The sequence below is a fragment of the Pararge aegeria genome, chromosome 9 (assembly GCF_905163445.1).
Source record: "Pararge aegeria chromosome 9, ilParAegt1.1, whole genome shotgun sequence".
Classification (NCBI taxonomy): Eukaryota; Metazoa; Arthropoda; class Insecta; order Lepidoptera; family Nymphalidae; genus Pararge; species Pararge aegeria.
This window is the reverse complement of record NC_053188.1, coordinates 16,999,737-17,025,488: the sequence shown is the minus strand read 5'-3', so window position 1 is coordinate 17,025,488 and position 25,752 is coordinate 16,999,737. Positions and strand designations below refer to the sequence as shown.

At 34.7% G+C, this 25,752-nt stretch overlaps 1 protein-coding gene across 1 annotated transcript in view; it reads right to left on the bottom strand.

Annotated features, from left to right (window-relative positions):
* LOC120626187 (alkylglycerol monooxygenase-like) overlaps positions 1-25,292 on the bottom strand; it is a 44,171-nt gene extending 18,879 nt beyond the window's left edge. The window contains exons 1-2 of the mRNA XM_039893564.1: positions 24,938-25,292; positions 8,997-9,176 (exon numbers count right to left, since the gene is read on the bottom strand). Coding sequence (XP_039749498.1) covers positions 8,997-9,155 — 159 coding nt within the window. The 5' untranslated portion in view covers positions 9,156-9,176; positions 24,938-25,292. The remainder of the gene's footprint in view (positions 1-8,996; positions 9,177-24,937) is intronic.
* Between the last annotated feature and the right edge of the window lie 460 nt (positions 25,293-25,752).

The window sequence follows — 25,752 nt, the reverse complement described above, 5'->3', positions numbered from 1 at the left end:
ACCTTTAACGATCATATTACAGTGGTTGGACAACTACCACATAAGGAACTTGACGCTTTGTATACTTAAACAATGAATATTATGTTTTTATGGTCTGACCACATCAATTGCCCTGAAATTTCAATTTAAAACGAGTAATCTTTATCTTTATTTTTTCTTTATTCCACTACAAGTTAGCCCTTGACTGCAATCTACATTGATTGTAGCGGGCTAACCCGATATTTGTATGGCAGTTAGTTAAATTAAATTAAATCGGTTAATACCCCAAATCGGTTTACACTCGACATCATACCCGAGCTGGAAGCTGACTGGAACGTGATACGGGGCGATATGGTAGTAAGAATGATCGTCACTTGGGGGTTGGTAACACGTAAGTTAACAGAGCGATTAAAAAATAAATCATCGAAAAGTAGCCATATTTTCGTTACTCCAAATTAGAGATTTCATATTAAGCATGCCTACAAAGTTTAGTATAGGAAACAGATTCGGTCGTGGCTAGTTACCGGCCTTCAGAGAAAGACTCGCTGCCAAGAAATTAAGTGTTTCGATGAGATGTCGCGTAGGAACTAGGGTTGCCAGATCGATTCTTCCTGTTCCTTCCTGTCAATAACCGATTTTTCGGGATTTTAGGACTTTGGTCGGGAGAAATAAAAAAATAAGTTAATAATATTAATTATACATAATATTATATTAAGTAAACAAACATATTTTTGCATAGCACTGTAGATATAAGAAAAAAAAACATAGTAGGTATTTGTGACACATAGGATAAGAACCGAATAAGCATGTTTATTGCAATACGTACAACGGACGGTCCCAGACCAACCAAGTGCGGAAAAGGCCCAGGAACAGAAGAAGAAGAAGAAGCATGTTTATTGTTTTTGTTCTTACCATAAGTATTTGTAAATTTTTTGGTGTCTTGTTTTTCAAGTTTCGTTTGACGAAAATGTGAACTTAAAATTATCGAACTTATTTTTCGGGAGATTATTTGCTTTGTCGGGAGTCGGGAGGACATACAAAAATTCGGGAAAATCCCGCCATTTCCCGACCGTCTGGCAACCCTAGTAGGAGCTGATGAAAACCAGACCTGCAACTTAGAACCCTGCTAACAACCTTACGTATTAAAGAAAATTAAAAAAAAATGATAAAAGGGTTAAAAAAAACGAGTGTGTACTTATGTACACGCGTAAGATGTTATACTTCTTTGGCGTAAAAAGATAAAAAAAAAATTCAAAAATGTTATCTTTCGCCTTATTCGTAGAGGAAACGATTTTAACAATAGAAAAAAGGTATTGTTTGAATTATTGAAAGTCAACTGTCAAACCTTTTTTAGAAAAACTAAAATGTTGACGATAGCTAACTTCATGGTGTCGGTTTCTTGTGGCGGTGTGCGCGAGCATCGTAAAAATTTACGCTCACCGTTTTTCCCTATCGCGCCAAAAGAAGTACAACTTCAAAAAGGGTTAAAGGTTTTGCATTCCGTAGACGGTCATGTTAACCCGGGGTAATTTAATGTCACAGGAAATCGTGAAATTTGTACGAACCTCGCCGCAGGGTAAAGCCAGCCAATTATAAAATAAAAAATGTATAAGTAGTCCACTCTGTACTGCCAGGGCTATTTTTTCGTGACGCTATACATATACATATCGTATACATATTTAGTTCTAGTAAAGAACTAGTGGGCGTTTCATAAAATTGTTAATGAATTTTAGAAATTTCAAAAGTCAAAGTTCTTAGCTTTAACATACTTTGAGCTGAGTTTTAATTCGGTAAAGTTTATGCTTCTGAAAAGGTTAATTTAAGTATTTTCTTTATGACTTCTGTTCGACTGTAAGAAATAAAGCTTATTACACATTATTGCAAAAGCAGCAACCAACTCGTATTTCAGACGATTTCCGAAAAGTGGAGGAGGAGGGTAGTAAACTCGACTTTTTTGAGATTGAGTAAGTTTGAGTTATTGTTATTTTTTTTACTTACTTACAAATTAAAGTTTATTATTTACGTAAAATATTTGTTTTATAAATATAACCTATAAAATAAAATATTTAAAACTAAATAAAATCCAAAACTTCTTCGAAACCACCGCAGCGAGGCACAGTTCCTAAGATGCTGGCAGCATTGCCCCTTTGGATGTCTTACTAATTTACTTTACTCTGCCTGAACAACAAAAAATATTAGTTTCCGTTAGAAATCATGATCATCATCACATCACCCCATTACCGGCCCACTACAGAGCACGGGTCTCCTCCCACAATGAGAAGGGGAAGGCAATAGTCCACCACGCTGGCCCAGTGCGGGTTGGTGCACTCCACACACCTTTGAGAACATTATTTAGGACTCTCAGGCATGCAGGTTTCCTCACGATGTTTTCCGTTGAAGCAAGTGATATTTTAATTACTGGAAACGTACATGACTTAGAAAAGTTAGATGTTCGTGCTGGGATTCGAACTCCGCACTACGAAAATGAAGTCGAGTTTCTGCCCAATGCGCCATCACCGCTTTTTAGCGATAAGGACGCTAAAAAGCGGTGATGGCGCATATTTTATTACGAATTACGTTAGCAATAAGAACTTATTATATCTGTTGTTTAAGATTTGTTTTTTAGTGGCAAAATGAAGAAATTTTCAAACAAAAAACTAAACAATCAAATATTGTTATGAAACTTTAACTATAAATAAGTAAATAAATATACTACAACAATACACACATCGCCATCTAGCCCCAAAGTAAACGTAGCTTGTGTTATGGATACTGAGACGACTGATGAGTATTTTTATGAATTATATAAATAAATATAAACATATAAACACCCAGACACTGAAAAACATTCATGTTCTTCACACAAAGATTTTCCAGCTGTGGGAATCGAACCCACGGGCTTTGACCCAGAAAGCAGGGTCGCTGCTCACTGCGCCAATCGGCCGTAAATATATAATACTTATATAAGTGGAGACATACTGACTTCGGTCCCCGGCGTGCCCCTTTAAATTTTCAAATGCGCTTAAATTATGAATTATACTCACTAATATACTCACTGTAACGTTGAAGGAAATTATCGCGAGGAAAACAGTATGAGAGAGTTCTCCATAATGTTCTTAAAGCGCACGAAGTCCACCAATCCGCAATTGACCGGCGTGGTGGACTACGGTCTTTTCTCCTTCTGAGAGGAGACCAGAGTGCTGCCTGGTATTGGTCTGGTAATTAGTTGATAATTAACTATATACAACATTACAGCTGTATATATTTCAAGTCCAAAAATGTATTGGCTTGTTTCCAATAGTCTAAAATTAAATTTTAACAGATACCAATTCAGTTATGCACAAATCCTAAGCCAAACTGACAGGTCTTAATGAAGTCAGATTATGCTATGCCTGGTATTAATTCTGTTTCCTCTCGGAAAAGGATTTCACTAATTTTACCAGTCAGTTTACTATTTCGTTTATAAATGAATTTATATAAACTGAAAATAACCCTATAGTCGACACTTCTGATGCGAATATACAAATTTTAACATGTTAGTGAGATGATGTTGATAAATATATTCGTTTAATTTAAACTTAAGCTACGAGGTTTCGAAACCTCTAATCTAGTCTATTATAAGAAGCCCATAGCAAACTAAGCCAGGAGACCATTTTGTTATCACCATCTCACATTGTTTGACGGCCGATCGGCGCAGTGGGCAGCGACCCTGCTTTCTGAGTCCAAGGCCGTGGGTTCGATTCCCACAACTGGAAAATGTTTGTGTGAAGAACATGAATGTTGTTCAGTGTCTGGGTGGAATATGTTATATTATAAGTATTTATTTATATAATTCATAAAAAAATTCAACAGTTTTCTTAGTTCCCATAACACAAGCTACGCTTACTTTGGGACTAGATGGCGGTGTGTGTATTGTCGTAGTATATTTATTTATTTATTTATTGTCAGTCTAACTGTTTAAAGTGCAACTTAATTAGAGCAATAACAGTTCATAACGAAGCTTTTCTATCTTTTACATAATCCATTATACTACTATTAAGATTTCTGACGTTTAATATAAACTTTGAACTTTTGAGAGACAACATTTTAACATATCCAATTAATATCAAGTAATTATGTTCTAATGCATTGATTAATATGTTACTATCGCTCTAACGCCTGATCGGAAAATTTATATACGTTGTAAACGTAATTACGCAGAAATAACTGTAAATTTGGCCATGTCCTAGATGAACAACAATGTTGTACTTTGTATCATGTAGAAAATATTTAAGTACCAAAGTCTCAAAGGGCAAAAGGTCCACGTAGTCACGGAACGAAACTAGTCTCCAATTGAAGATATACTTACTTATTCACTAACTGTAAAAAGTCATTGGGTACGTCTTAATCGTTTTAATTTATTACTTTATCTCTCTCATTCAGAATACTCCATTTTTCTTTGTTTTTGGCGCTACGACTGTTGTTGATGAAAGGTTAAAATTAGTCACTTTTTTGTAGAGTTAAGACAGAATCTTACCTAATTGTATGTGCATAAAGGAACACATATTTATCACTCTCAACTATCAATCCATCTATTCAAGTACCTTGAATTCTACTTTCAAATACTCCTTTTAAGATTAAGAGGTGGAAATCCGTCCGTTTGGAGAGGTAATTAGCGCTGTAGGGCTAGAATAGGCCGGGGATAAAAATTATATCCCCCGATTATATCCCCTGTCAAGGGAACTTGTCCACCTGCTAAAGCACGGGAACATAGAATAGGAGAAGTTTACCCCCGTTTATACTTGTGGAAATAATATCCAAATATTATATGTATAAGTATAAAAGGGGGTAAACTTCGCTAATGCTAATGCAATAATGCTTTCGCTAATGCTTTGAGAGTTGATAAAGCTGTGGGAGAAGATACATTTTTATCCTTTCCCCGGGCAGATCTAAGCTATTGAAGTTGATGATGATATATTATATTATATTAATGTTGTCATATAAAAAAGTAAACATATTTTTACATATTAGAAAAAAAAAACAGGAAAAATTCGAACAAACTACAAAATATGCATTTACAAGATAATAATATGGCCTTCATTAAAAAATAGAGATTAAAATCTACGAGAATGCGTCATAATCTTTGGTAGTAAACAATTTACGGACAATAATATTCGCTTACTAATGCAAAAACTTGTACAAGTTTTACATACTAAAACAGTTTTTTTTGGTTCACTTTTTGCTTTTGAGTAGTCTGTTTTTTGCATGTTTTTGTCACTTTTACAAAACACTGCCAGACACTCATTTCATTAATATAAATTAAAACGCTGTGATTTGTGAATGTTTATATTTTTTTTTGGATTTAGCGAAGTGCGTTTTAATATTGTCGGACACAAATAAAGAACTGTTTAAGTGCCTACGTAGGGTTCCGTAATTATTAGAAATGATAAGGTTGCCTGGAAGCAAGCCGCTCCACTTTGATCTCACACAAAATAGAATAATGATTGTTAAACTGTAAAATGATGTTGGAAAAGCAACTGCTGTGTTTCTTGCCGGCTTCTTCTCGGTAGAATCTGCCTTCCGAACCTTTGGTAGTGTCACTACAAACAGACATACTTGACGTTTCAAAAGTGCTCATATGAGGCCGACTTGAAATAAATGAATTTTTAATTTTGACTTTTGAGAAATAAACAGCAACCCACTTCGAAATACACGTAGTTTTTTTTTCTAACTGTTGATTTTTTCAAAAGCGCTCTAGACAAATCTGTATGGGATCGCCTACGAAATATGACCAAAAAAAAAAAATATTCATAATTAGCTATAATATTTAATATTCTGCATAATATTGCTGTAACATACAGACGGATAAATCGGATGAAACTGTAAGGATCTCTTTTTTACAAAAGAACCCTAAAAATGTTGCATGTTTTGTTATAACTTTTTTTCACATTCTCATTAATTGAAAGTTGCTTTAAACGTTTTATTTATTAAAACGCAGTTTGTGCACTTCATGTTTAAATTAATTGCAAAAAAACTGTGCAGTCAGTGACATAGTTTTAGCAAAGTTAATTAGGTTGTATGTTATTAGCATAGGTTTAAAGCGAAGTAAAGGTACTATAAAATTAATCAAATGTATTTAGGTACCTACTTTAAATTAAAATTACAAAGCAGCTATAGTATTTTGGTGTTTATATTATTCGTAATAAAGTCACAAATATGGTGGCCAAAACGCGTGGGTTCAGGTATATTTCCATTACCAGCCCTGAGTATGGAGTGAGCTCTGGCCAATCCCGTGCTTCGGAGAGCACGTTAAGCTTTTGGTTACTAATTTGTTATGACAAAAAGTGGTGATAGCCTAGTGCTTAGGATTTCAGCCTTCCTTTCAGATTGACCGAGGTTAGGTACTAGCCACGACCGAAGCCTCTGAAGAGACCAGACCAGATAAATTTGCCCCTGCCAGGATTCGAATCCGTGACCTCGAACTTAAAATGACAGCGCTCTCCGCTGCACCTAAGAGGTATTCAATGTATAGGTAAAGTACGAGTAATCGATATAAAAGGTATGGATATGCTGCATTGAACTACATTCTAAATGCAGATTGGTCCGAGCGGCCAATGACCTCCAACTTCGCGACAGGTATTGCGTGTGCCCATAATGACTGAGTTGTGAAACGCGTTTGCAATTACTGATATACTCGTAACTTTGGGCATTTATATTATAATAGAGTTATTTCAATGCATAGTTTTAGATTTTGAAAAATCCATCTTATTCGTTTTCTTCCACTAAGAAAGTCGTGTCCGGATCCAAGTTCCCTCCTAGTGTTTTTTATTTCTTTCATTATGTTCTATCCTCGGTCTTTTTGATAGCTTCTGTAATAGAGAGGTCGGTGAGGGACTGTGAGACCAGCGACGAGGTGATCGACCGCGTGGTCTTTACCCTCTACCTAACATACCACTGTTAGTTTATGCATTAAACTATTTTTTTTAAATATTACTTATCTTTTAAATTATGTACAGTGTAGTCATACGAATTCATATATATACGTGAATAAGAATCGTCTGCATATGATTTCTAAAAGGTCTACCGCTCATGCGATTGTCAAAACAATAGCATAACACAACAATATAGTGTTTTTGTAAAAATCCGCTTGTTTGTTTTACCTAGCTTAAAATTTATAACAATAAAGGTTTGCGAGGCAAATTAATACTCTTTTTAAACAAAAAGCTTATAATATTAACGATCGACTTACCAGAAACGGACATAAATTAGAAATATTGAGGGGTTGAGTATACGTTTTTACAATAAGATTCCTAAGGTAATTCTGGACCTACCAATGCATACATTCAAACAATGTGTAACTACACATTTAATACGGCGAGGTTACTATACATTTGATAAATTTCTTAATGACAAGTTAGATTGGAAGCAGCCAGCTTCGCTTTCATCTCCCGCAAGATAGAAAAATTATTGTAAATGTTCATGTCTGAAAAGAGCAACTACTGAGTTTCTTGCCGGCTCTGTAGAATTCTCGGTAGAATCTGCTTTCCAAACCGGTAGTAGAGTCACTAGAAAACAGATATACTTGAAGTTTCAAAAGCGCTTATAAAGTAGGCCTGCTTGAAATAAATGGAATTTTAATTAGAACTTATCTTTGGAGATTCGGAATCGATTTTACTGGTGGGTTAGGTAGCTGGATAAATCTAGTTAGAAATAAGTAATAATTCGATCAGGAATTTCTAAACCGCAATTACTTGTTATTTAATGTTTATAATATGTGTACTTAACTAAATATATTTTTAATGTTAGCTAAATATTCTTTTTATTAGATAAATTTAAGGAACATAAGACAAAAAAAGTCGATGTGTACACAATAGTTTTCAATTTTGATTGTTGATCTGGTTACATTTTATTTTACTTAAGATATTCAAATTTATTATTTTTATTGCTTTTTAATATTAATTTGATGATAACAAGAAACTGGCTGAGGTCATTAAGGCGTATAGAATAAATTATTTTTTATGAACTAATTAATAATTTACTGTAATGGATAGACACGGGTCTTAATTTATGCAATTACGTTATCTTATATTAAAGGCATAGATATATATGTCAAGATACGACTGCCATAATGTTTGGCTGATATCAAATAAATTATTTTTTGTGAACTAAATAATAATTTACGCTAATGTATAGACACGATACTAAATTTATACATTTACGTTATTTTACACTGAAAATATAATTATATACGTAAAGATACGACGTTCTTGATGATAGCTTAGACCATAAAACTTACAATTGGCTTACAGACACAGTGCAGAATATGCTGCAAAGAAGTTGTTTAACTAGCTTCTTTAAATTAATAATATCCTTAAGGTAATATTGGAACAAACAATGCAGAAGTTTTAACAATGTGCTAAACACATTTTTTTACAACGAGTGCACTATAGATTTGATGAATTTCTTAATGACAAGTGCATTTCTGGCTCCGCTTTCATAAAATATTAAAAATGAATTTTAAATTGTAAATTCTTGATGTTGGAAAAGAAAAACTGCTGAGTTACTTATCGGCTTCTTCTAGGTAGATTATACCTACCATCCGACCGGTTAAATAGCCATTACAAATAGACAGGCTTGACTTTTCAAATGTGCTTATAGAGTAAGCTTACTTGAATTAAATTAATTTAAAGTTTGCATTTGAAAAAGTTCCCATGATTTTTTTTAACTTACATTGTAGCATATAAAAATAACGTTAGTCTTTAATGAGACTTTTAATCTATATATGAACTTATATTTGTATGTGATTTACGGCCTGTCCTTATGTCAATGGCTAATCGTAATATTATTTGGAATACTTATGCAAAACATAACAATAAAATGCTACGAACGGTGCAGCCTAAAAGGAAAAAGGTCTGGCTTACCTTTTTCCTTTTTTTCTGTGGGGAAAAGAATAGCCTCATTCAAGTCAAATTTTATTTTTTTAGTACGTGCGTACGTTTTGTGGACTTTGAAAAATGTTGAATACATTTAGCTCTTACCTGTCTAAAGAAGTTAGGTACATCCTCGACTTTCTCATACAGCTGTTCCTTGGGCGAATGTATGTAGAACATCCTTCCTAACCCTTTCATATGGTTTCCGAATGCTTCGGAGAAACTGTTGTCCGAAGTGGCGTTGGCGAACGACATTTCCGCCGCCATTTTCTTTTCTAGTAGTTTTACCTGGAATAAACAAAAATTCCTTAAAAGCTGGCCTTATACTTTTTTGGACAGTTTGTTGTGAAATAAAATACAACCAATGTGAAGAATTGAAACCTCAATTTTTTCTCTAGTTCATGATCTTTGTATACAAACTTTCAGCTTATATCAAACACCTCTTTGAATTTTCAGTTTCGAATTTGTATTCGAAACAGAGCAGCAAAGAGCAGAGCAAATTATATGAAGAGATTTAAACGCCAAATGGAGTGAAATTGGCAAAGTTTATAAAAATTCCCGGATCAAAAATCTCAAGTCCCTCTACAAATAATAATGGGTAGCGCGGAGATTGTATTTTCATAGTTATAGCGCAGACTAAGCGGAAATACGGATGGACTGGAAGTGCAAGTTAGTTGCATTTACAAGTTGATGATACAGAAGTTGATGTCGATGGTTTCGTAAACCTGTGCAAAAACAACACGTTAACAAAATCATCATGATCACTGTAAAATAACATAGTTGCAAAAAAAAATTTGCTGAGTTGACTTATTTGCTAGGCGGCAGGTACGGACACTACTATAACTTCAGAATTTTCCATGACTGTAATTTTGAATACTGCAATAAAATAAATTCCTTAGCAATTGTGTAATCGCCAGTAACACGAGTCGAACGCATAAGAATGCAGGCTTTTTTTGAGTATCACTATTTCATTACGGTAGAGTTTGTATTTTTGATGGAATTAGAATTTTCATAAATGTATAATGACTAAAACCCTACAATGACTAAATAGCTAAACGGGCTGTTTTTCGCACAATTTGTTGCGCTTAACGACAGTTAATATAGAACTTTGTAGGAATTGTTTTATTCATTGTTGTGGAATTTCTCGTCTATCTTTTCGTTGTCTGTGAGTTCTATAGAAAGTCTATAAGTTCTTATGAAAATCTATTGAATTTTTGCTTACGAAGTCGAAGTTTGTAGAAAGTTATTAAAATTTCTTGAAGATTATCAAGTTTACATTATTTCTTTATTTCATAACTAGCTGTTGCCCGCGACTCCGTCCACGTTTGTTTATGTTTTTAAAGAATCCCGTACTAAAAGTTTCTTAAGAGTGTCAACAGCAGCACCAAAAATAGTCGACTGGGATGGGTAAGTAATGTTAACTACATACAGTAAAATGGTAAGACCCACTTTGGAGGTTTGAAGGAGAATTTAGTGACGGTTTCAGGTTATCTCTAACAGCGAACAGTAATCGTTTAATTAAGAGAACAGACTAAAATACCTATTGTATAAATTGCATTTAACTTAGGTTTAGTTCTTGTGTATTTTGTACCAAAATTGTTGTATTTTTTATTAAACTTTTTCAATACAAAACTACACTCAGTACTTAGCTCCAAAAATAATTTTGGTTTAGGTTGTAGTCCATAATAATTTATAGCCTATGTTACTATTAGTATGGTCTAGTACTTTCGGAGCCAATTCGGTACAAACAAACAAACAAAAAAATCTTTCCTCTATTAAATATTATATACAGCGGATCGACTTCATCCGTGCGCAGTTGACTAAACTTATTAGTGAATAGCTTCTGCCCGCGACTTCGTCTGCGTGGACTTCAGAATTGGGCCTTAAGCTTCGCTTGATAACAATTTTTAATCTTATCACGGTAACTGTATGAGAGATCGGTATAGAAAGAACATGTCCTTTTCCATAGCATAGGTAACATGCATACCGAATTTCAAAGCTTTCTGCATGCGGCTTAGCTCGTAAACAATTTTCCCTCGGGAACTACTTAAGGAATCGGGATGAAATGTAGCCTATGTTTTTTTCCACGTCAAAGGCTACATGCATGCAAAGCCTGAGAGTTCTCCATAATGTTTTCAAAGGTGTGTTGAGTCCTCCAATCCGCATTGGGCCAGCGTGGTGGACTAAGGCCTTAACCCCCTCTCATTGTGGGAGGAGACCCGTGCTCTGTAGTGGACTGGTATTCGGTTGATGTGATGATGATGAGTGGTAGAGGATCGATTCCTGGAACCTCTGACTTATAAGAAGTCCCAATCGTTCGTCGTCTTTATCGTTCAATCCAGGTAGATCGATCCAAAGTTTTCTCAAACTCTTTCCAGAGGTCACCACTATACATTTACGGTCTGGTGAAATGCTCGGTCCGGCAACCCAGTAGTGACGACTGTGCGCAGCGCATTCTGATTTTAAATTGAAATTCTTTCATGAGATCTTTTGATGAAAAACTTTTTAATTTTAACTTCTACAGACTGGCGGTCGCGCCGCCTATCTTTCTTTTTATGAAATGTAGATTACTGTAATAAAGATTTTTATTTATTGAAATTCTAGTTAAAACCGGTTTTTACCGGAATACAGAGAGTTTCAAGTTTTTTTATAAGATTCCGCGGGGACTGGTCATTTTCGCTGTCTAAAAAGTATGCTACGTCCGTCTCCGGAATGAAAGCTATCTCTTGTTAACATTAGTAGTGTTTTCTTCAACACTAAGGTGTAGGTGTAAATTTATTAAATTAGTAATATATGACTATAGTTATCGGGCTGTCAAATTAGTCATCATCATCATCATATCAACCAGTGGCGTTCCTAGGGTTTTGAATTTGAGCAAGCCCAGTTACCTAAAACACTAATTTAACTCGTCATGATCTCTAAGTCACCATTCTTGTTGTGCTAAATGACAAACCATATCAACAAATCTTTGAAAAACACTACGGTTAGGGTCAGCACGCGAATTATGATGAAGAAGTTCTATGCAATGTTTGCCAAAATTAAAAAGTAATCATAGTAATCCCAAGTGTTTCTTTGAGTTCGGCTCTCTTTTTATTTTTATGATGCCAGGTAATTTATGTCGTAACTAGCCGCGTTCCAACCATTATTTTCATTAGAAAAAAAATGTGCAAAAATTTACCTGTGGTTCGCCAATTATTTTTTGATTTCGCCACAGAAACAATTTGCACACAAATTGAGCTCATACTTAACAATATTTACTATAATTATTAAGAAAACAAACCAGTAAAATGCACTATTCAATTCAAAAAAACAATAATAAACTCCTAACTAAGTAGTTACTAATCAATAATAATGAATCTGTCAAGTGTCAACTAGTTGTAACGCAAACAATAACACGCGTGAAGTTGTTTCAATTCGCTCGCTAGTCATCTTCACTAACTTCAACTCGCAATCTGGCATTTGATCTCCATACTAAATTATTAAATAATCTAGAGCTAAATACATTGAAATTTCTATGAGAGAGAGCAGTAAAATAAAAGCCCCATATAAGCAAATGAGTGTGAGCGAGACAAAGCGGGGCCTCCGATCGCGTACGAAGACACGCGAAGAGCGCGATAGTGATAGTTCGGTGCGGCGCCGCGCCGTTCTGCTGGTTGCTACCACAGAGACTACCTGCCAGAGTAACGTAGTGCTTGCAGACTGCAGTAAAGTAGACAAAGAGTGTATACATTATTTCGCAAAAGTTAGAGCATTATATTTATATCCTCATTGCTATCAAGTTTTAATTATTTTGTTAATTTCATGTCGGAATAGTCGAGAAAAATTTAAAAGAGATATTTATAGTAACGCAAGCCCGCCTTTTCGGCTTGTATGGTTTCGGCAGTACCGCCACTGATATCAACCCATTATCGGCCCACCATAGGGCACGGATCTTCTTATACCTACTAAGCCAACTCAGAATGAGAAGGACCCAGTAGGTATGCAATAACAATTTTTGAGGCCATCTTGAATTTAAAATTTGTCACACACACAATATATTCTACTCGCAAAGCTCTTTCATTTGAGACCCATATCGCGGGAGTTTGCAACGAAATCCGCCATTTTGAAGCGGCGGCCATCTTGGACAGGTTTTCTATGATAGCTAAAACCACTCCCGACGTATTTCATCTTTTAAACAAAATAAACAATATCAAAACCGGTAAATCCGCACACACACACACAGACACACACACATAAGCGCACAGAGAGAGGCACGCCAAACAAACGTATAACACCCTGTCGTTATTGCTTCGGCAGTTAGTAAAATATGAATTTCATTCACAATTGCATCGGCCGATAACTCGCCGGTCACGTGGTTTGAATTATTGTCGTATGCGTACAATAGGTATTCGCATCTATTGTCATCCACTTATCGCCTTGATGATGTGTATACAGGCTCAGAGTACCTATCTACCTACACTAGTGTTTTGAGTACCTACTTATAGGATCAGAACCGCTATATTTTATAAGAATAATACACGCTAGACCTCGATTAATAATGTAGGTACTACATTATTTTTATATTCCGGGCAATGTGGGACTGTGTGCTCTGATCTTGTCTGGCGGGCTTAGGCCATGGCTGGCATGGCAAACCGATTAGGGTTACACCTAACAGGTTAGCCCGCTCCCATCTTAAACTGCATCATCACATACCACCAGGTCATATTGCAGTCAGAACTAACTTATAGTGGAAAAAATTAACTGTAAAATACAAAATGTTACAGAAAAAAAACTATGAAAAATAAGAGATAGCTAGATACATAGACAAACAATTTGTAGCATAGAATTCAAAGACAAAAAAAGAAATAAACTAGGAAATTTGAGAACAATAGAAAAACAAAACACGGTTAATAAGGCACAAAGGCAGTCTTATCGCTTTAAGCGATAAGTCTTTGTACATTATTACAATCCTTAATTGAAGAATCAAATGGTGGAAAACGGGATAGTGTAATAGGTCAATAAGTCATAACATAAACTACGTAAACTAAACTATAGATACTAAATTAGAGGTCAGGATCAAACACGGTCCCTCCAAAAGCGAAGTCGAAATTATGACCACTAGGCTATCAATGCTTAAGAAATGAGCGTGTTGCTTAACGTAAACTCAAATTGATGTCAAGTTAACCTTAAATACCATTTGTGTCAATACTTTATAATATCAGCTGATTAAAATTGATATATGCATTGGCCTTGTGGACAACCCGTTAATTACCTGTTAAGTAATTATTTGGTCAACGACCAGATGACCTTCGTATACAGATAAAATGTGTTTTGTAATATCCACCTTGCATCATTAGACAATAATCCAAAATACCTACTAGAAATTAAAACACAATCAATTAATTTTATTAACATAGTGTCACAAAAATTGGTCCTTACGTCTGGTGACCCTATAGCTGGCACTTATTTGGCTCAACGGCTAAGTCTAGCTATTCAATGGTGCAATAGCGCCAGCATTTTAGGTACCATGCCCATAAGTGAACATTTAGACGGCTTATATTTATTGTAAATATTAATTTAAAAAAATGGTAGCTTTAGGTTTAAGTTGGCGAACGATGTTATCACCATCCCCTTACAACTATGTAAACATATATGTATGAACGCTTCATAAGTGCCTGTGTTAGGCCTACATGAATAAAGAAATTTTGAATTTGAATTTGAATTTTAGTTTGTAAATATTTTTCTTCCATACTTTTAATATTATAAAATTAAAACACATAATTTATAAATAGTGCGTTCTCTAGAAATATAATAATGTGTATAGGCCATAATATTCTCAAAGGTGTGTGGAGTCCACCAATCCGCACTGGGCCAGCGTGGTGGACTACGGTTTTAACCCCTTCTCATTGTTGGAGGAGACCCGACGACTGATGATGAAGGTTCATTACCACCTATTACTGTTCCACGACAGAGCACGACACCCAGCCTTCTATGTTTTTAGTGGGCTCTTCTTAGAGCAGGTCGCGTTTAAAACCCTCCGAGCTTCAGTAATAAAGTAACAAAGGAAGTTATCACCTTCACCTCACAACGTAATCTTTTGAACGCTTCAGATAGGCCTACATGAATAAAGAATTTTTGAATTAGAATTTTATAGAAACTTTATATACTGACAAGGGACATTATAAAAATATATTTTATTTAAAGGAAGTGAATAAATCAGTAAGAATTGATGTTTTTATGGCTCGTCGTGTATCTGTTATTCGAACTAAACAAGGTTTTGGTTATTTTTAGTTCCAACTTTGCGTAAATAACTCGACAACTGTTATTAAATTTATTTATCATAAAATACGAATTATTTTTAGGGTTCCGTACCAGATGGGTGCTAACGGGACCATATTACAAAGTTTTTATTCGTCCCTAATTATTGTCAGCGGGCTGTAATTGTGCCTACCTTATGAACCGTAATAGGCAGAGAGTTAAAATTCTCACCGTTTTTTTTATTACTCCAAGTTAGTCCTTGACTGAAATCTCACCTGGTGGTAAGTGATGATGCAGCCTAAGATGGTAGCGGGCTAACCTGTTAGGGAGTATGGCAGTCATACCCCTGATACGTTTCTACATCCCACCGGAACACTAAACCACTTAGTGACACGTCTTTATCGGTAACTAGCCACGGCAAAAGCCTCCCACCAGACCAGACAAGAGAAAATTCAGATTGCCCCTGCCGGGAATCGAACCCGGGACCTCCAAGTTAAAACTTAGCGCTCACCACTGCGCCAGGGAGGTCGATATAATCTAAAGAATCCAGGTTATGATGCTGCATATTTAAATACCTCATCGCCAAGCGCTCGTGAAGTGTGAACTTCGCCCGTCATTTTCAATTAAGCTACGAAAAAAACTTTGCAAACTTCGTAACACCGTTTCACCGCAAAGAACTGAAGCTTGCGAGATTTATGGTCTTAGATTTTTTGTGAATTATCATTAATGATTGAATACGTTTCCCTCTATTTTAATCTCGAGTGATCTGTAGTATTTCTGACCCAGTGGTAAGTACTGTGATCTATGAGTTTCGATCCCAGCCAGAGGCAAGTTGATGGCTAAGGAGATTTGGGAATTTATTATTTCCGAATTATCTCTGGTATTGTCTTGTGGGAGGCTTCGGCGTCTAGGCACTTGTAGTGTAATAAAAAAAAAAAAGACGTTGCTGGTGGGCTGGTTTAATATTGTGGTGAACTGCGTTCTAAACCCTTCTAATGGTAGGAGACCCATCCCTTGTTGTAGGTAGGGTTGGTATTATGATTATAATAATTTATTACTATTCACTACCATTAAAATACTTTGATAAAATACTTAGACATCGGGAGGTATCTATGAATCGTTCGAGTCCATGTAGGACTGAAGTGTATCGATAATGCAGTCGTATTTATATCGAAATACCCACCAACTCAATGTCATGAACATTGGTTGTTAATCAAATATAATTTTAAATTGTTTCTTGAAAACTTTCTATTAACTAAATAATAATTATTAGGGTATTTGTAAAATCCTAATGACTTGAATAAAATATCTAGCAAATATGAATTTATAGTTAACAAATGATTGGTTATTTACCAACAACTTATGAGTAAATCTAACCTAAAATTACCGATGTACTAGAATTAAACGAAATAAAATTTAAAACGTCTTCGAAACCACAGCAGCGAGGCCTAAGATACTAGCAGCATTGCCCCTTTGAATGGCCAACTATCAATTTTGATACAAAATAGACACAGGACGTAATCATCATCATCATAGTACACCAATTACGGGCCGGTTCAGACGGTAGTCCAACACGCTGGCCAAGTGCCGACTGCTAAACTTCACACGCCCATGCTAACATTGAATGAATGAATGAATGAATGAATGAATACACTTTTATTGTACACCACATAAACATAACAAATTACAAGTAAAAAATTTAACAAAAAGTATACAATTTGGCGGCCTTATCGCTACATAGCGATCTCTTCCAGGCAACCAAAGGCCATAACATTATGGTGAACTCTCATGCAGATTTCCTCAAGATATTTTCCTTCACCGTTAAAGCATGTGGCCGATTGGAGCAGTGCGCAGCGACCCTGCTTTCTGAGTCCAAGGCCGTTGCCACAACTGGACAATATTTGTGTGATGAACATGAATGTTTTTCAGTGTCTGGGTGTCTATCTATATATTATAAGTATTTATGTATATTATTCATAAAAAATATTCATCAGTTATCTTAGTACCCATAACACAAGCTGCGCTTACTTTGGGGCAAGATGGCGATGTGTGTATTGTCGTAGTATATTAATTTATTAAAAAAATGTGTAAATGAGATCACTATTGTTAAACGACTAAGACACCGGCACACTACACGACGACACACCATCTTTGCATCGTTCGAGTCCATGTAGGACTGCGGTACATCGATGATGCAGTCGTATTTATATCAAAATACCCACCAACTCAATGTCATGAACATTGGTTGTTAATCAAAGTTTAATTGTTTACCCACTTTATAAATTTACTGTAACATTATAAATTCAAAGAAAAATCCGAAAAAGCCGCGTCCGCCAATAAATGTAATAAAACGGAAATTAGAAATAACAACGCATGTGTTCTCAAAAAAGCAAACAAAAGAATTGCTTTATTGCATGCGGTGTTTACCTGTAAGTAGATTTACATTTTGTCTTCATACAGTATAAGCTAGTTTAAATTGTTTTTTTGAAATGTAAAGCTGTTGGTAAACCAAATAAAGAAAAAAAAAATTGCTTTGTAGTCGAGCCCCGTGTTTGAATAACATAGCATCCAATAGATTGCATGTAAATAAATAGTAATATTATATTCTTTGCCCATGCGAATGTGTACACGGTACTTATTTCCTTATAGGTGTTATTTATTACTTCGGATGCGGTTTCGAAGTAAACTAAGACTCGTTATAAATACTTAGTTGTTAGTAATCATAGACTTTTATGTGGAGTTCTGCGACGCGTGCACCGAACCCGTGAACTTTTTCGCACCATCGTGAAAGAAGATTGAGACTCATATGTGTATGAGATTATGGAAAGTCTAGATTTGGTATTCATTCAATTAAGTGAGACGGAGTTTACACTGGTTTCGGACACAATAAACTGCATGCAATTATGGCTGAATGAGGGTTCTGTATGTTCTGAATTCTGTGACCCAAGTAAATAATCAACTATTTCAGATCTTAAACGGCTTTGATCATCTTCCAGACCCAAATAATGTCAGTGCAAAGAATACGCTTGATTCACGTAAAGCATTTTTTTATTTAACAATGTATACCTTTACTTATGATGAAATATCTTTATCCTGATTTCCATACTAATATTATAAATATGAAGTTGTTTGTTTGTTCTTCTTTAGCGCTATAACTAAGAAACTAATAATTTTGAGTTTAGGCATAAAGGGAGTCGAAAGTCGGAGACTACATAGTATTTTTTTAATCCCAGGGAAACAAACGGTATGCACGGGATTTGTGCCTGAGTCTTTTCTCACATAACTATTTTATAAAGAACAGGATTACCGAGTTTTACGTAGATTATATAAAAATAGTGTATGTATAAATATATTTTCTTCGGTTTGCATAACCTGTCGTCAGCTAACTTATGGCGATAAACATACATTTCTACATTCTTATAGAAATATCCGGGTTTGGCAAATCCACCGATCCGCATTATAGGGTGGGTCGATGCTCTAAAAACCTGTCTTCTATGAGCGAGGAGACGGTATGATATAGTCAAATATTTTTTTTATTCAAATAGGCATATTTATGGCACTTTTGATGCGTACATTACATGTATAATATAACATAGAAGTTTGTTAATGGCGATAACTACATTCGTCAACTTAAAACTAAAGCTACGAGAGTTCCAAACGCGCCCGGGTCTAAGAAGTCCTCAACAAACTTAGTCGGTTTGTGTTCTTGTTATAACTACTCAATACTATAATAGGAGTTTTCTGTAAGCTTACGTTTAACACACTTTGAACTTTTTCAGAGATATCTCAAAGCAACTGGTAGTTTATTGTAAAATCGTATACAATTTCCTTTAAATGAATTACTTATTTTATGTTGTCTAGTATATTGCACTGCAAGTTTATTTTTGCTTCTAATGTTCAAATTATTGCAGTCACATTTAAATTTATTAAATTAAATTTAGATATATTTTAAATTTTCAAATATGTACTGGCTAAAAACTGTCATTATCTTAACATATTTAAATTTATCTCTCAAAGATAAATTGTAGTAGGTACACAACAAATTACACTAAAAACATACATAAGTGTTATGTACAAGAAAATCCATCAACTCGTGTTAATAGATTTTCTCAGATTTAATAATTAGGTATATCATGTTATTACATGTCCCTACTATTATACCAATTAAGTATATTTGCGACATCATTTATAATAATTCTATTGCGAAATTGTATGTTGTCCGTTTCTTTATATATTTGTTGTGTTTTTAAGTGTTTCTATTTTTTATAAAAATCATTATGATTTTTTTCATTGAATATGAAATCTGATACTTCATTTTATTAATAGCTGACCCGTGCAACTTTGTTGCACCAAATCGGTTATTACCGGAAAACACAAATAAAATGACATTTTCCAAAAATGAATCATTTTCTAAAGATCGATGTATCGCCCCCTAACCCTGTATACTAAATTTCATGAAAATCGTTGGAGTTGATTCCGTGATTTCAATTATGTATATACAAGAATTACTCGTTTAAGGATATAAGATAAATTTAATTCAAGACAGATTTGCATACTATTAGATTAGTTTGAATTTAAAGGTATAAACATAATTAATTGTAAGAGCAAAACAACCACATTCCGCCAAATAAAGAAATTCTATTCGGTTCTATTCTGTGCCTCTGAGAGCACATCATTACAACAAATACTGGAAATATGTGTTAATTAGCTACAAGAGTATGAATCCCTTTATATTGCATTGTCTGTCTTTTTGTCTTTTGGGAGGCTCCATTCTTGGCTTGTACTTGGCTTGGCTGACCACTCTACCAACAAAGACGAACAAGAATGGAAGCGATTTGGTATGATGCCGCGTACAAACCGGTTATGGGTTTGATTTATTATTTTTTTATTTATTATCAGTTATGTAATATATAATATGACGGCCGAGTGGCGCGGTGGGCAGCGCCATGCTTTCTGAGTCCAAGCTCGTGGGTTCGATTCCCACAACTGGAAAATGTTTGTGTGATGAACAGGAATGTTTTTCAGTGTCTGGGTCATCTGTATATTATAAGTATTTATGTGTATTATATTCATAAAAAAATATTCATTAGCTATCTTAGTACCGATAACACAAGCTACGCTTACTTTGGGGCTAGATGACGAAGTGTGTATTGTCGTAAAAAAAAAGAGTACGGACAAATCCACTGAGTACGGACAAATCCACTTACACTAATTAACAATAACATTATTATTCTCATTATATTTATGAACTACGCGAACAATATGTATTTATTTAAAATACAGGGTACAAAAAAAAATTGAAAAGAGAGAAATACTAATAATAATGCTTAAACAATAAAAAGAAAACAAACAAAAAAAATTGTAAAAAAAAAAAAAGATGAATTATATATATTCAAAGAATTGATATATCTAAATGGGGACAAAAGGTATTAAAAATGTTTTATACAATAGGACCAAACGTTTTTCTGGGATAATTCATAGAACTGGAGTTCCCAGAAAAATGTGTTTCTATGATTTCTGCTCTCTTTAATGTTTATGATGCTTGTTAATTTATGTCGAAGAGCGCGATAACGATATAAGGACTATACAGCGGTGATAGTCTAGTGGTCAGGACTTCGGCTACACTTTCAAGTTGCCGAGTTCGAATCCCAGCACGCACCTATTTCCATAGTTATGTTCGTTTTAAGCAATGCAAATATCACTTGCTTTAACGGTGAAGGAAAACTTTGTGAGGAAGGAGAAACATCATCAAACCTCTTCTGTTCCTCATGATATTCTCAAAGGAGTGTAAAGTCAACCACCCCGCACTGTACTAGCGTGGTGGAGTACGGCCTAAACCTTTCGTATTGAGGAGACCCGTACTCTGTAGTGGGCCGGTAATGGGTTGATATGATGACGATGATGATATTGATGATCTCTCCAGCCTGTTAATTATATTTATGTGAAAACCACGTGGATCCGTTAGTCCGTTACTGTGGAATTGAAGAACAAGGGTAGTAACATACTATCGCATTTATAATATTAGTAAAGAGCTAAATTCGTACTAATAAATTTTGCACATTTATGTTCTGCGTATAATGGATACTGTAGGTAGGCGTCGTAATAAAAATAACTTGATATCAATAAAATAACCACAAACCAGGATATAAAGCCATTTGGACTTTATGCTTTTAACAGAATGAAGTATCGAAAACAACTATAAAGGTTGAAATTGAGACGTAAGAATGGACTTTTAAACTGTACTCTTATGCGTGAAGAAAGATTGTATGAAAATTCACCTTGGGCTTTTGGTAAGAAAAAGATTTAATCAGGGTATGAGTTCCTTCTTTCGATGACCTCTATGGCGCAGTGGTGAGTGCTGTGGTCTTATAAGTGGAGGTCCAGGGTTCGATTCAGGAATTTATGGTCTCTCTGATCGGGGCTGGTGGGAAACTTTGGACGTGGCTAGCCACCACCCTACCGACAAAGACGTGCAGCCAAGTGACAACCGAACGTGGTGCCATGCTCCAAGCAGGTTAGCCCGCTACCATCTTAATCTGCATCATCTAACCAGGTTAGTGGCAGTCAAAGGCTAACTTGTTGTAGAATAAAAAAAATATATTCTTTGAGTAGGTGTCCAATCGTTCTATAAACTACTTATTCTGCATAGTTATACTATTATTATAAATCAATTTGATGACAAAGTTGTAGTTAGATTATTTCCGTAGCACTCAGAATTAAGATCATACAGAAGCCGTGTACACGACTAATATTGCAGCAATAAAAACCACTCCACGTTAGTAGTGTTTAACAGACAGGTGGTAAGTCACTTTATACCATTTAGCAGTAGACAGTGATGATTTTAACTCTAATGTTGTAAACGATTACCATAACATGGGAAAATGAGAAAAAGTTTGTGAGCTAGCAACATTCCGCGGGGGGCGTTTTCATTGTTTTTGGACACAATGTTCTGCATGCAATAATGGCTGAATGAGGGTTCTGTATGTTCTTAACTCTTCGACCTAGCACATGCTATTTATTGGATACCTATAAGAAAATTATAATCTTCACACACACTACAGAACGTGTAGGTAAATTACACTTGATAAGATCTTTAGATAATATATACGGGTTGTTATGATATAATATACAAACAAACTATGTTATCTTCTATACGTTTGACATTCAGTTGACATCTTTAAGAAAATTGCGATAAAAGCATTTCTTTCAGCATTGCTTGGCATATCGCCTCTTGGTGAACCTGGTCATAACTTGGAAGAGGTAGGTAATCAGTATTGAGACATATATGGTGCAGTGGCGAGCGCAGTTGTCTTGTGAGTGGGAGCACCGGGATTCGATTCTCGACAGGGGCAATTTCCGTTTAATATACTCTGGTATGTTTCTGCTTTGGCCGTGGCTACTACCCTATTGTTAAAGACGTGGCGCCGAACCATTTAGCGTTGCATACTAGGCAAGGTAGCAGTAAGTTCCCCTGACCGATTACGGCGACGATAGTCAATCTCCAGATAGATTTTCCAACCACGCGAGAGCACAGCACAAATGTATGCGCAATCACAGGTGCACTCTATTTTCTCTTACTCTCATATTCAATTCAGACACGACTAGAGGGAGATCAGGCGCTGTATTTACAGCTTTCCGTGCTCTGCCAGCACCGCCAATCACCCTCGGGGCTAGCATCAAGAATTTCTTGACTAATCAGTAGCTAACCTCAAGGATCAAACCTAGGATTTCGTGCAGTACTACTCCAACGAGGCAGGTTTAATACCTGTTAGGTATATATAGGCTATACCCCTAATCGGTTTCTACACTCCATCGTACTGGAATTTGTCGTCTAACTAAATTACTTAGCCCAAAGAAAAAAAAAAGTCTTGTATTCCAAAGGGACAATAGTCATTAGGGCGTTCATTTAAATCACGTTTATTTTTATCAATTTATTCTTTCGTTCAACACTATTTATGTATCCCATTAGCATTTTGTAATAAATCATATAATACATAAAAAATAACGTTAATAGCTTAAATGGATTTAAATAAAGTTGTTTATAGATATTTCAAAATATTCAAAACAGTTTTGATTCATTATTAATGAACGTGAATATTATATTTGTAATTAAGTTGTTTCAAGTAAAACACTGCCGATAGTTTTATATTACTAAAGCCTTCGTACGAAAACGTAACGGGGAAACGGATATAATTATGTGGAGCTTATTTCCGAAAACATCGCGAATTGATGTTTTCACGGTCACAAATAAAAACGGCATATGAGGAAAAAACAAAAAATAAATAAATTTACGACCGAACCTAAGAGCACGGAACCCTTAGTTTAGCGATACTTAGTTTAGACCAATAAATTAATAATAATTTTATCTAACTAACTTCTGACTCTGACTCTAAGTCTTCGGACTCAGATGTAGTAATACTACCCCTAAAAGAAGGCTCCAGCCATTAGAGTTTACAGTAATATTATTTACCAAAAAAAATGCTTTTATTTAAGTTATTTTTATAATTTCAACTAGGTCACAATTCATAGTATATATTGAAATCCTATTACCTATAATTTAAGGGATAAAAAATAAACGATAAAAAAGCTTTGGTATGTTTTGCATTGATAACACTCAAAATATACCTGTGGACTAGTTTATAACTTAAGCTTAAAGTTGACGAATGAAGTTTTTACCATTATCTCACTACACTGTAAACCTTTCTAGTTACGCTTCAAAAGTGTTCCTAGTTGATAAGCGTCTTTAAATACATGATCGAAGAGAATCTAACTACAAAATATAAAATGTAGGTATCCATTTGTTTTTCAGAAAAATGCTTACAAAAGAAACGCACAAAATCTCTAACACCGAATGCAGTTACTAGTCTTCCAATGCGTTGTGGGTAGTAAAAGCTAATAAAAATGTCGAGACCCCACGCCTTATCTAAGTGTTATCAATTGGTCGGTCATAAAAATACTTACCGTATATGTTTTTGAAGGAAAGTGTGTAACGTGGTCGCTTTGCATTTAACTGTCATTGAACCTTTTATACTATTTCGTTGCTAAGTATAAATACCGCAGAAGTGAAATTATCAAAGAACGCACAAAAACTTCTCTTACCTACCACATTATGCAAATAAGTATATTACGAAAACCTGTAAGATTTTAATCGTAAAATGATAAGAAATTTGTTTATTGTATCTATAATAAAGCAAATTTGGCGCTAGACTATCTAGTATATTCTTTTTTAAGATTACACTTTCAAAAACTCTAGTCAGAAGCCTATCTAATATTTAAAAAAAAATGCAGTTTTAATGATACGGATCTATAAAAGTATTCAAAGCATTAATAAGTTTTAGATCGGCACCGTTTAGATTCCTAAGAAGGTGCCTGAAACTTGAAAGTACAGATAGTTTCCAGAAAGAGAGTGAGTATATATATATATATATACTCGTATATATACAATTATACAAAGATTTATGTTCATAATTTCTAATATTTTTCAATAAAAGAACTATATACAATATTCGTATACAAAAATCATAAATTAACAACTAACCTAAACGGTATAAACAACAATTCAGATGTCACAAATCATATGGAATACAATTTAAGACAAGGTGTCTTACAACCATTGCTTACAAAAGCCAACCATTACTTATTTTTAAATTATAGTTTTTTTGCCATAATTATTTTTTTATGGACATCACGTGTCCTTAAAATAATAACTTTAATTCTACAACAAAACGTCAACAATATTAAAATAACAGTGCTTTAAGAGATGTTACCAAACCACCAGGTATGAGTAAATAAAAAAGATAAAGAAAACTTACAAAATTACAGCAATAAGTCAGCAGATTTTCAGTTAAATGCCACTGAAGAACTCATCACACACGACTAAAACACAAACTCCAAAAGTTTGGAGACTAAATAAAAATGTTCCCGAAATAGATATTTAAAAGAATATAACTGTATTAAAATATCTATCAGAAGTATGCGGACGATATAAATAAATTCACAAGTCCAAAAATCAAAAGTCTGATATTCTAATTGTAACACTTTAATCGATAAAAAGATATTTAAAATCGATAAAACGATCTATGTTATGTTGACGATGTAAATATCGATTTTATAATTTCGATTTTACTCGCGATTGCGCGCGCACGTTCTTGTCGCTAGTACGTACGATGTACAATGCTGGCAAGTGGCACCCAGTAGGTCCTATTTGTATAAATAGCTGACAATATTATGGTAAGTGAATTAACACTGCGCCGGCCGTGTCTGTTTGCATAGCATTTTTCAATGTATTGGTACTTGAGACCGTTAATGATGATTTTACCCGATTGTGCATAAAAACTGTCTACTTACAATGTATTTATTGTATGCGTTCGAAGATGCAATTTTGTGTAAGTACGTACTTTTTTTAAATACCATGTAGGTTTAATGTAAGTGGACATTTTTCCATGGAACAATAAATATAACCACGATAACCACAAAGGCATTAAATATTCATAAATTCATGTCTCCACAGCATTTTTCTATTAGTTCGTACTACAGACCGGTAAAGGTATTTAAAATTCATAATTTTTTCTACATTTAGACCTATCGTACCGAATCGTTTCGTATATTATGTATAAATTGAAATGAA